A 13173-nucleotide genomic window follows, 5' to 3' on the forward strand; every position below is an offset into this window, starting at 1 on the left:
AGGCAATAGTAAACAAGCGCCAGTGTGTGTTGCCCAGCAATGGAGCAGCACAGCGTGACACTAAGCGGGGCTGAAAAGTCACAACACACATGTAACAAGGTGAAGCCCTGCGCTGGGCAAAGTGAGGTGCCCCTGCATGGCTAGAAAACCCGCCTACTTGCTTCCGGATCATGTGGTGGGAGAAGGGGCAGGGACACAGTGCAGGTTGATGCACGGGGTGGACATTGGCTCGAACTGGCTGGGAATTTGGACACTTCTACTTCGTGTGAGATTTTGGGCCAGGACTTTAAAACCAGAGGGCATGGAGAATCTCTTTCCTTTCCCTTGCCAGTCTGGCTGGGAGGAAGCCTGGGCATTCGTGGGACCTGGCCGATACTGGGCCCTGCTCGTGGCTCTTGCATTGCCCTGTTCGCAGGGTCTGGAACAGGCTCACACAGGACGTGTGCTCCGCCAGCGGTGGGCCCCATGCCGCATGGCCCGGGTCCTGGACTGCTCCCATTCTCTTGCTCTGAGAGTGGCGCACAGATGTGCCGGCCAGAAATATTTCGCCCGAAGGGTGAAAGCAGCCATGGACGCTGTGGCCCAGTGGACTGAGCCCCTCCCAGGACCAGCTGTGGTGATCTGGCAGTGAGCTCTGGCCCCAGGAGAGACAGGAAGCTGCGGTGCGGCAATGCAGATGCTGGCCTCAAAAGTGCACGCTGTGGAGAGAGAGCGAGCTTGGAGCTGGAGAGCTGGAGACCCATTTGCGGAGAAGCCTCGGACTACAGATGAGAATGGAGGGGAGTCTCTGGGCATGGATTTGGATTTCAGTCTTTTGGGGGAACAAGGGGATTTCTGTGTTTCACACAAGAGAATGGCTTGGAGCAGGGGAGCCTAAGATGCCCCAATTGTCACCATTAATAAAAACATTTATCCTTCCCCACTAATTATTGTGTTATGTTTGTGTAGGGTGGCAGGTGGCCGAATCCCATTTTGCCCTGGAACACTTAGCAGACCTGTTCCAAGGTTATTTGTTTATCAATACAGAAAGAGAGAGAGAGAGAGAGAGAGAGAGAGAGAGAGAGAGAGAGAGAGAGAGAGAGAGAGAGAGAATCAACAGTATTTAGTGATTTAGTGAACTGGTTCAAACCAGAACACTTGACTTATCTAGAACATTAAGGTACTAGAGGCCAGCAGAGGACCAGAAGGCAGGCCAGACAGGAGATAGGCACTGAGCTCAGTTACTTGATTCCTAGGAGATCCCACAATTTCTCCTTTAAAATACCTTTCATTGGTTCAGAAATTCTGAATTAGGTAAAATGGTTTCCAAGAATTTGAAAAACGCACGTTAGAAGAGGGAGGGTTGCCTCATATCAACACAAAAACAATGAAGTTGCACAGGTCCTATTCAAAGCAGACTTAACTGCACCAGTGTAGCTGTCAGCATCTTTTAGTGTTGAACACACGATAGTTGCATCTTGATGAAGGAGAAGCTTACATGACCCAGGTCCTCAGAAAAGAATATGGCCAGTATGGTTTGTTTAGGCAATGACATTAAAAAAAAAAAAAATCTTACAGAGAGTTCTAGCCAAGATAAATCCTGGTTCTTCAAAGAATTAAATGTCAGTTTTCCAAAAGACTTAGCTATTCAGAAATATTCTGGATAACAGTTTATGCTGCCTTTTCCAAATCCACTGGGCTAAGGGCAAACTGAGACCACTGTATTGCACTGTTCCCCCTGCCCCCTGCCCCAATCCCTGTCCCCTCCCACAAACTGCCCTCCTCAGAGGCTCCCAGGCAAATGGCACCATGACTTTTCAAGGGTGTATCAACAAAAATTACCAACCTGAGGTGGGGAAAGGAGAGATTTTATTCATCTGAGAGACTTTATTCAGCTGAACAGTTTGCAAACCCGGGAAGCAAGGCCTCAGGTGGAAACTGAAGTGTGGCTCCACCAAGACAAAGGGGAGGCTTCCTTTTATAGAAGAATTTCCCCTCCAGACCAAATAGTACAATTATATGCAAATGAGGCATTTAAATTTGTACAGTTCTGATTAGCTGGCATAGGTGCAAATAAGGATATAGTTGTACAGTTCTGATTGGATGGGCAAGTCTCGGTAGAAAGACAAAACTGGGAACTCCCTGATAAGGGTTGACTCAGGAGGCAGAAGGTTGACAGCTCAGTCTATGGCTTTTTTCTGAAATGCAGGATGTGTGAGAGGTTTCTGTCAGCAATAGCTTGCTAGATACTGGTTACAAACATGAGCCCAGCCCTGGCCAGTGTGGCTCAGTTGTTTGGAGCATTGTCCCATAAACCAAAAGGTTGTAGGTTCGATTCTGCGCCAGGGCACATGCCTGGGTTGTGTGTTCAGTCCCCGGTTGGGGTGTGTAGGAGAGGCAACCAATTGATGTGTCTACTCTCATTTTGATGTTTCTCTCTCTCTCTCAGAAATAAATAAATACATAAATAAGGCCCAGTTAACCAAGAGTTGTTCTTGGTAGATACATTCCTTTTCAAGGTCCACATGTTCAAGGTGTGGAGCTGCCCCGGGGTCTTCCAGGACCCCTCACCTGGGAAAAGGGAAGGAGCCCCTTCTCTCTTTTTTGGTAGCAGGAACAGCCACAGGGGGGCTGACTCAGGGTGCTATTTGTAGCTGGGTGCTGGTGGCAGTGGAGTGGGTGAGACATCTTCCCAGAGAGCGGCTCTTGTGGCCATCAGCTTGATGAGAGACTCAAATGTTGGAAAAAGTTTAGTTTCAGGTAATAGCTAACAAACTTAGTAATCAATGTATGTAAAAAACTATTGTTTCAGGAACTGAAGGTATGACTCGCCTTGACTCCAGGCCATAAGTGGTTCCACCTTTGTGCCTGAGGAGGACTGTGAGCAATCAAGATGGTATCTGAGCCTTGGTACTCCAGGGTGAGATGTCCACCATTCAGAACACAGATGAAAGAATGCTGCAGCTTTTATCTGATTAGCTTTTTCCCTGAATTCCAAACCCCTTACTGACACTTTTCTTCTCCTTATAAAAAGGATCGGTTTAAAATGGAATTTGAGACAAGTCTGTTAGGGCACAAATCCTGCCATCCTCTCCTCTCCCATCACCCAACATCTGAATAAAGCTCCCATAAAGCTTCACTCCCTGTCTCTGCTTATTGGGTCTGGTAGATGACAGGCTGCACGAACACCGGCTTCTCCGGTTTCAAGCTGGCTGGGGAGCTTAGAAAACACCTCGTTGGCTCCTTTGACCCTCTGTACCCCTGCTTCCGTTTTCCCTTCCTTGGGTGCTACAGCCTAATCCCAGTCCAGGTGAGACCCAGAGAGGCCAACTTACTCCTTGGAGCCAGGCATTTCTTCTTGAGCTTTGGGTTCCAAGACAACAAAATCCCTGCAGGGGTGCGCACAGAGCACGTTTCCTGCATTTTGGGAAGAAACTCTTACTTCTTTAAGAGCAGGGAGGTAATAGTTGGAAAGCCTCTCACTCAAGGATCCTTGTTTGTCTCACTCAAGGTGCCAGGAACTGTAGACCAGGAACTGTGTGAAAATTGTGAAATATCTTGAGCTTTGTAGCCTCCTATGCCCAGTTCTGCCTTTACCTAGTATCCTTGTTTGGATGAGCAAGAAAACCCTTAAAAAAAAAAAAAAAGGTGAAATGCTCGTTTTTGGCAATAGCTAGAAGACCAGGAGTACAAAATGGGAGTAAAAGGCCAGGGGCCTGGTGATCAGGAGGGCACCAAGCTTCCTCGGGCCTTTGCCACCTGGGAAGTGGGCCTCAGGCATGTCTTTCCTCCTCCCCCTCACCTTTCCTTCTACCTCCTTTCATACCCAGGCCTGGGGGCTGACACCTGCAATTAGCATCTCCACAGCCCAGTCCTGGCACTGTTTGCCCCTGACACTTCCTGGGTGGCAAATGGGTAGGTCATTCCCATGACAGCTGAAATAGGCCAAGCTCCTGCCACCCCAGAGTCCTCAAGAGCTGCTGTGTAAGGGCCTTTCCCCCAGGCCGATGCCTTTCTTAGCACCATTTGCTACCATAGAGCAAGTACTGGGACACACTGTTTCCAAGGCAACCAGAGGCTCTGCTTTCTTGAGAATAGACTCTGCCCTTCCTACACCCTCCACATCATGAAAATGGCTGAATTGGGCAGCCAGCAATTACCTAGCAGTAATGTCACGAGGGGTACTGCTACGTGGTCAGTGGAGAGGACCCATACTAGTGGGCTTGTTGACTAGAAGCTACAGTGGTGACAACAGGGCAAGATTAACTGGGAAACTGACACTTGTTTGTTCTGTGTGAGGCCTTGGTCAAGTATACCAGCAAGAAAAACAAGACTCTGACAGTGCTACTTGAGATCAACAAAATGAAAAGGCTGAACCTTGTGACTGGTGAGCAGCAGCTGCCCAAGAGCCAGCCCATCCTGATCAAGGGTGTGCAGGGTGAGCCAAGGCTCAGGCCACACTGCCAGCAAACTTGGGAACAGCATGAGCCCTGCTCAGTGGTGATGCAAGAGTATTATCAGTGTTTTAGCCCAGAGAAACACCAACTGCCAGTCCAGGTTGGGAGCTCACTCTTTTTCCAACTGATCAGAGGGCTGTTTTCAAAGCCTGGATTGTATTTCATTGTTTTCTTTCATAGTTCTTAGAAGTACAGCTACCTTTGAGAATAGTGAGTTCCCCTCACAGTATGTTAGCACAGCAGGTCCTCGAACTTCATTTTGTTATGAAGTTGATGGGGGATAGGGGTGGGGAGAGATCCCTGGCTGGGCCCTCTGTGCCTGTGTGGTTTTGCATGTTCTCTCACTGTCTGTGTGGGTTTTCTCTGGGTACTTGGGTTTCCTACCACATCCCAAAGATGTGCACATTAGGTGAACTGGAGGATCTAAGTTGTCCCAGTCTGAGTGAGTGTGGGGGTGAGTGTGCCCTTTGATAGAAGGGTGTCCTGTCCAGGGTTGGGTCCCCCTTTGCCCTGAGCTACTAGAACAGGCTCCAGCCACCAAAGATCCTGAACTGGAATAAGTGGGTTAGAAAATAATTATCTTATTTTTTATTGAGCTTTATTAAATGTATGTACAACTCACATTTATTCCAATGTTCAATATAAAAAAAAATCTGTCCTTATTTAGAAGTTTCGTGAAGTTTTGCTGTAAGAACTTTTGTTTATGTCAATTAGCTTACAGTAAAATTGGTATTCTTACACTCGTTTTGCTTTGAGTGTCAGCTGCCAAGAACCTATTGACAACAGTAGAGGACTTACTGTATTTCCACTGGCTTAAACGACCCATAGGCAGTGTGTACTAGGACTTCAAATGGGCTGGCTTCTAGGGTTTGTACACATATCACAGTTTTAGAAATAAGGACCATGAAGTTCCTACTAATTGGAGATTTTATATATAGGGTGGGCAAAAGTAGGTTTATAGTTGTATGTGAAACAGTTTATTCTTGTATTATTATTTATTAACTATTATTTTCCACATGAACAATTGTAAACCTACTTTTGTCCCAGCCTGTACTGCACACTGCCAGAATAACCTGTCACCTGTGGCTATAGGAGAAAGAACCTGTCAGTATCACCACTATGTAATTGCCTGGTGGTGGACTTGCCAAGCTGCCTATACCTAAGTTCTGGAGTCTGGGTCCCAAGCCATAACAAGCCCATACCCCAAGGGCCTTGGCTTCAGCGTGCCAGGCAAATTCGTAAACCCCACTGAGGATGCCACGTAGGAAACACCACAGGAACATCCTCGTCCCACTGAACACCAGTCCTCTCTGACCACAGGAACGATGTTAGGGCCGTCCTCCCTTTATCCTGCCCACCCCCCACAAGAGCCCAAATGCCCCAAAGAGAGGCAGCTGCAAAGACCACAGACACCCCAATTTACATAAAATTATCTCACTCCATTTTATTTAAGATTTTTTCTCCAGTTAGTAAAAGAAAGATGTGTCTCTCTTTATACATATGTACAAGTTCAGTTATAAAAATAGCACATTCAAAGAGAAAAAAGGCTTGGCATTTTTCTGATTCCCTCTAAATAGCTTCTGTACACAGGAGTCTGGGTTCGGGCAGAGGAATCTTAATGATTTAAATTAAATGATTCCCCTACCACCCCTACCCCAAAAAAGTTTTAAAAATCAATCTATCTAAACTCAATTCCGCGATTTTCAGGTGTGCAAATTAGAGGCTGGCTCGCCTGGAAGCACCTGCTCCACCAGGAACATCGGGCTGGGGGCAGGCAGAAACACCTCCCATGCAGACACCACCCCTCTGCCTCTCTTGGAGGGAAGCAGGCTCAGGTGGTGTCGGGGTGGGAGGGTTGGTGCTGAGCTTGCCCCCTCTCCATCCTCTCCTCCTCACTCCTGCTGTCCCTTCCTTTCTCAGTGCAATACAGACAGTGCATATAGCCAAGCAGGGGGATGAAGGGCAAGGGTGGGGAGACTGTGCATTCAGGAAGGGCGAGGGGAGTTTTTAAGAGGGGCAGTGAGGATGTCCTGCTGATTGAGGTGGCTCCTGGTCTCCTGACTGGCTTCTGGGAGTCCCAAGGTGGGAGCTGCTGCTACTGTTGCTGGTGGAACCTGAAGGTTCTCTGGTGTGAACCATGCAGGACAGGGAAGGAAATGCAAGGAAACCAACTGCCTCCAGGCCTGCTTCCTCTAGCCTTCAGTCACAAGCCACTACCTTCTTCTGCACTCACTGCTCTCTTCAGCAGTGACACTCTGACAAATGGGGTTTGAAGACCTGGGGAGCTGCCCAAAGACTGGGCATGCCAGATACATGATTTCCTCCTTTCCTAGCCCTATAGGAAATCCCAGCCCTAAAAGAAGTTTCCACTGTGGGAGGCTCTTCACAGCACTGTGGAGCCTTCGCAAGGGACATGACCAGAGCTGAAGAGCGGAATGGGGATGGAGACAGTGTGCCTGGGCGCCTACAGGGGCTCTGTGTCAGGCCCTCCCCCAGCATGAGGTTTAAGACGTGGCTATCAAGTTCATCTGAGATGCTGCGGGGCTGATCCGTCCTTGGGTCTTCTTCCAATAGGCAACCCCAGAGCGCTCCTCTTGAGACACAGGTGATAAAAGTGCTCACACTAACCACCTGCCTGTCCTTTACTTGCTGCAACTGGTCATCTCTGCCTTCCGACCTGTGAGATGTTGCACTGGGCAAGCCATCCAAAGACCATTTGCAGGCTAGAACTCTAGCACGTGGTTTGGCTGAAGGAAGCTAGAAGGCCCAGGTGGTTACCGTCCTCCAGAGGGGTTGGTGCCTTTGCCCTGTTTCCTGACCAGGGAGTCTGGGGCTAGGCTGCTGGTCAAGTGGAGGTTCTTGGGAGTCCCAGGAACATTATTTCCTTTGCTCAAAGGGGAACTCAAGGGAGAAGAGGCGCTTGAAGGTCCAAAGTCAGTAAGGCCAGCAGGCCGAACCATAGACGTCTGCAGAGGACTGCCGGCAGAGAGTCCTGTGGGGACGGAGCAAGAAACGAGAGTAAGCACCAGTCCTGTCTGAGCTGCCACAGGGCCTGACCTGGGCTGGAGGAGAGGTTGTGGGGAATCCTCCCTGCTCTCCTTAGCACATTTACTTTTTTTTTTCAGTAAGGGATATATTTTTAAGAGAAATACGGCACCTACCCAGACCTCTCTATATAACCTCATGTACCTGGAGTAAGACACCACCTTGGTGCTCAAGCACGGAGCACACATTACACTCTGCGGGGAAGCCAGGGGTGAGGGATGAGCTGTAACCTACTAGGCAGTAATGCACTTTCTGACATTCCTTCTTTCAGCTTGGGACACCACTTGTGATTAGCTGCTTCTTAATTTCAGAGGATGTTCTCCACTCCCCAGTCTGGTCAGAGGGCACAAGGCTGCCCACCCTGCTTATACTCATGCAGTTTTCCTTGCGCTGTTTTCTAAGACAGGCCACTTTAAGGATCCAGTTCCAATCTCTTCCATCTTCAGTGATGGCTTCCTGGGCAACAGTGAACTCTTTTTTACCTTGTATGAGGCAAACGCACTTATATCTGATAGCACATTGTATTACGTGGTGCTTTAATTATTTCTTGTGTACCAGTTTTACTTTCCTAAAAAGAACTCTTACGTGCTTGCTTGGCCAACATGTGTCTTTTTTCAATCACAGCAGAATGGCAGGTAATCTCTGAAGCAGTTCCTTCCCTTATTTTCCATTTCCAGTTATCAAGCTTGTTGATTTTTCTTGTGACACTCTATCCCCTTGTTGCCTCCTTTCCCCTCCTGCCCCCTTCTCAGGCCAGGTCTCCAGGAGAAAGCCTGTGAGTGCCACGCTCTGCCCATCTGTGGGTGAGATGCTACCACAGCAGCCTTGACTACTGGCAAGATTGCTGTTTCCCAAAGATTAATGAGGGCGAAGAAACACTGGCCTAGGCTATTATCCTCACATTTGTTGAATGAACAAATAAACGAAAGCTGATATTCCTGCAGTAGGAGGAAGGCGAGGTGAACTAACTGGGCATTTTCTTTTAAATAGTGCCCTTACTTGTTACAAAAACCCTATGAACTAAATACTAAGCCCGTGTTTTAAATGGGTAGAGAGGTCTGTAAATGGGAGCTCCCTTTCTACCGTCTTGTCCTACATGACATTGCTCCAACTATCCTCCACTTGTCATGGTCACAACAGGCACTTCCCCCCCTAAACTTTCCAGGGCCCCTTGTCATACCCCTGATGAACTCCTGCCTATCAGGTCTTACTATGTCTTGTTAACCTCGACTCCCACTACTTCTCTTCAACACGGCCTGACTGACTTGCTTGGTGACCTCCAACGTGCCGTGGTCATTGCCAACTCTCTGTCGCCAGTACAAATCCTTTGTCATCCTTCTCCTTCTTTCTGAATCATAGTCTGGCCACTCTGTCATCAGGTCCATGGTTTCTCCTTTTGATCTACAACCACAATTAGGCCTCTCTCCCTTTTTTGTCACTCAGCACACGTATATTGCTTTGTATTGCTGTTAAACATATTCGACATACAGTTTCTCCTTCTTACTGCTATTATATACTCAAGAGCAGGGTCCATGTGTTATATATACTCCTATGCACAAAGCAAGTGCTTAATACCTAAGGTGATGGATTACATTGCTGGGTAAATGTTAACTATGCTGGCCTGGACTACTGAAATGTAATTACTGAAATATTAGTCTCAGGAAAAACATCGTTCTTGAAGCAGGAAAAATTCCAATTGTTTAAAGTAGTATAGTCCACAAATTCAGCTGTCTTTTCACAGATACTTCCATCTCGCAGGACAAGAGGAGAGTCAGGACTACTTAACACAGAAACAGAGCCCACCATGGGCTCTGAGAAGAGCCTCCTGGCCTGGCAGAATGCTCAACAGACCCTCCAGACTGGCCCTGATCAGAATGGAGCTGCACAGTCCCCTGGACCTCCGTACCTTTAGACACGTTGTACCCGTATGCAGCATAGGCAGCCGCAGAGGCTGCCGCAGCCCCTGCTTTGGCTCCTGCCATTGCAGCAGCACTGCCCGCGGTGGACTTCCTGCTCCGGCCTTTCCCTGTTCCTTTGGCTGTACTTCCTGAACCTTTGGGACGGCCTCGGCTTCGGGCTGAGTGACCACGTCCTGCAGCTGGCATTTCCTGAATTGAAATTCCTATGGAAACAAATGGGCCAAGAGGAAAAAGTCAATTTCTTCCTATGTTAACAGAATCTTCCCCTGACAGGGAAGGCTGGCTTTAAGGGTGTTTGTTTCAGGACCTTAAGGGAAGTCTGTGTCCTCATTTAATGGCTGGGCCACCAAGTCACCAAGAGTTAGTAAGAATTCTAAACAGCTAAAACAGGCTGACTACTCAAGAGTGGTTCTATTACTCCTGAATCTCTTCTTTAAATGAGGTGATTACTAAATGAATCCCAGGGGTCGGCCACCTGACGTCCCATCTGCATACTACAATGCACTCCTGCCTCAGAGAGTCAACTCTGACTCCCAGGTTTTAAACCTAGAGCTCCTCAAGCAACAGAAACAACATTGGGCCCCATAGAACAAAGTGAGAAAAGGCCCAGAGAAGCTAACTAAATTAACTGGAATCTAGTGATTCCAGTTTGAAAGACTGGAATCACTAGAAAGCAAAGGAGTTTGAAAGCTTTATAAAGTTGTCATTTTGCTTTCCCTAAACCTTTTTCTCTCTTCTTTTCACTTGACAGGGCTAATGAAAGGAGGAGCCTACAAATTCTTTTGCTCCACTCCACTTTTCTTTAAAGAAAGCAGGAAATGCCATTATTCTAGAAGGAATCAGGACCTTATCCCACGACTAAACCAATGCTTCTCCTGAGGCAGCAGACCAGACCCAAGTTGTACAGAACAGCAGCATCACTTACCGTTCACGGTGTCCGAGACGGAGCCTGTTATGGAAGCGGGAGAGTTGGTGGCTCGCGACTGAGGGGCTGAAGAGGCTGGGTCATCCACGATGACCAGCATGTCACTGCTGCTCTCGTCAGGGGGAATGGAGCCAGTGTGCAGTTCACTGCTGATGGAAATCTGGAGGAGGAGGAAGGATTGAGATCAACACTAGTCCTTGAGTCCACAGACCATGGCCCTCTGACCTACGTGAGGGTGTGCTTCTCAGGTCTTGCCACTACTTCCCTGTCCTGCCTGGCTTCACTCACGAGAGTTAGATCCCCTGCTTTGACTCCAGAGAAGTCAGCCTGTCCTCATTTGCTTTTTTCCTTATGGACTCCATGTGTACCCCTTCTAAAAGGCAGGAGGACTCCAGGAGAAGCAAAACCTACAAGGTCAGGACAGTCCCCCGGCTGCGATACAGGCATCTAAAAGGAGCCTCACCTCACTGAAAGGGCTGGGCATGGCCGAGTCCACGCTAATGAAGGAGTCATCCCCATCAGCAGAGAGGTTGGAGTTATCAGCCGAGGGAACAAATGGGATCACCAAGTTCACACCCTCCTTTCTCCTCTTCCCATCCAATTCATCTTCCTTTTTCTTCTGAGAACACACAAAATAAGAAATACGGACAAAACATGAAGATAGGCACCAAAAAACACAAACAAACAGTGGAGTCAGAGAAGAAAGTGATAATAGAAACTTGACTTTGAAAACTTCTAGGTTTCATCTTTTGCAATTAGTGTATTTTTAAGGGAAAAAAAAAAAACTCTTAAGGAAGAATAAAATGAAAGGCTTAATAAGAGTTTATGTATTTTCTACCACAATAAGACAGACTGAAAGATAGGCCAGTCACACTGAATCAAAGGTGTACCAAGCCTAATCCTCATGGGGCAAAGTGTACAGCCAGCTTCTGGCACATCCGAGCTGCAGCACTCATCAGGGGCTGAACTGATGCAGTCTCACAGAGGGAGGGCTAATGCCTTTACCGTATTCTCTGTGTATCTGTTTTAACTCTGCCTTCTTTCTAAATTTTTATTTATTTATTTAAAAAAAATTGTTGTTCTATTATAGTTGTCCCATTTGGAATGAAGGTTCTTATCGTATCCAAGGAATAAGGGGTTTTTGTCATTATTTCCTCAATTCACATGTAAAAGCTTAAGGGCTCTTGAGTGACTGAGCTATACTTAGGAGCTCTAGAACCAAGTTCAGTAGGGCTGTCACAGATTACGGACCTGAAATCAATCACACAACGTGCTTCGAAAATTCATATTCACCTACTGTACCTAACTGACTTTCTTTCTGTGCCTGTGTTAGGGTTAATATGGTATATCTTGTGTAGCTTATATTATCACTGGGTATTTATCTGAAACTTACATGGCCCAGAGTAGGGATCATATCTGATTCAAACTCAGCAAACTCTACAATGTCCTGTACGAGAAAACCATCTTTCCTCTTTTGATATTGTTTCTGAGTGTTTAAAGTTATTTTAATTCTAAATAGAATTAAGTAATGGGTTAGAGATTTGATGATGGAATCATAAAAGAGAATTTGAGGAACTGGGTAGAGATGGAAGCCCAGGTGAGGAGGAACATGATCCTTCATTCCTGGGACTTCTCAGGTTTATAACTATAGTGTGTACCAGGGGCACCCTTCAGGCTAGAGTTCTGCTTAGCAGAAGGTACAATTGAGGGCATGGATTTTAAAATAGGAGCTAGTATATCTACTGGAAGATGATTATATAATAAACACAGGCTTCTAGGCTGCTGACCATCAAGGTCATATGGATGGATATGAGGTCCAGTAACAAGTGTGGGTGAGGGGAAGAAGCCAACCTCCACTTAAAACAACCAACTTTAACACTTGGCTATACAAGCTATATGCTTCAGATAAACCAAAGAGTCCAATGATGTCTGGGAAACTAGTCAGAACTAATGGGCTAACTCCTGAAATCAGAACTAGCCTGGAGAGCCTCACTTCTGATTTACACGTCAATGAGGACCAGGGATAAGGATTACTGATATAATATTTAGTACAGTGGTTCTCAACCTTCCTAATGCTGCGATCCTTTAATACAGTTCCTCATGTTGTGGTGACCCCCAACCATAAAAGTATTTTCGTTGCTACTTCATAACTGTAATTTTGCTACTCTTATGAATCGTAATGTAAATATCTGATATGCAGGATGTATTTTCATTGTTACAAATTGAACATAATTAAAGAATAGTGATTAATCACAAAAACAATATGTAATTATGTATATGTTTTCCGATGGTCTTAGGTGACCCCTGTGCAAGGGTCGTTTGACCCCCAAAGGGGTCGTGACCCACAGCTTGAGAACCGCTGCTTTAGTAGAAACAGCAAGATAGAGGGAAATGTAGGGACCTATATTCCACTTTGGAGTTAGCCTGGTGGGCTCAAGCTGAAATGACAGAAGGAAGACAAAAAACAGCTCAGATCCTTGGCATAAATTGGAGAAAAAAATATATACAGAGTAGACTGGCCAGAGATTTATTTTTCCAATGGTAGAGGACACTGAATGATACACTAGCAGGATCATGGTAGAAGGGTTGGATCAAATGACCTCTGACGCCCTTTCTAAGACTATGGAATCTAATAACGTGACATCCATCTTACCCAACTTAGTCTTATGATTTCTAGCATCCTGAGAGATGATTTCCCTAATTACATGCGACTACAGACAGGATGGGTTTGTATTGGGGGTACAGGTCTACCAAGGCTGTATTTCTCATCAAATGTCAATAAGCACAGAACTGCTATGCATCACACAAAGCTGAGATGGATAACCAACCAGTAACTGAGATGACAAGC

General features: G+C 46.7%; 1 protein-coding gene across 2 annotated transcripts in view; it reads right to left on the bottom strand.

Moving 5' to 3' along the window:
- Positions 1 to 6645: 6645 nt before the first annotated feature.
- Positions 6646 to 13173, bottom strand: part of INO80 (INO80 complex ATPase subunit) — a 131703-nt gene continuing 125175 nt past the window's right edge. The window contains exons 33-36 of one of the 2 annotated variants that reach the window (XM_090270436.1): positions 10789 to 10944; positions 10326 to 10485; positions 9388 to 9603; positions 6646 to 7428 (exon numbers count right to left, since the gene is read on the bottom strand). In XM_090270436.1, the coding sequence (XP_090126562.1) occupies positions 7211 to 7428; positions 9388 to 9603; positions 10326 to 10485; positions 10789 to 10944 (750 nt within the window). In that variant the 3' untranslated portion in view covers positions 6646 to 7210. The remainder of the gene's footprint in view (positions 7429 to 9387; positions 9604 to 10325; positions 10486 to 10788; positions 10945 to 13173) is intronic. The other variant, XM_090270437.1, reaches the window with a different exon arrangement.

Source organism: Furipterus horrens, unplaced genomic scaffold, assembly GCF_987537825.1.
Source record: "Furipterus horrens unplaced genomic scaffold, mFurHor1.1.pri manual_scaffold_3, whole genome shotgun sequence".
Classification (NCBI taxonomy): Eukaryota; Metazoa; Chordata; class Mammalia; order Chiroptera; family Furipteridae; genus Furipterus; species Furipterus horrens.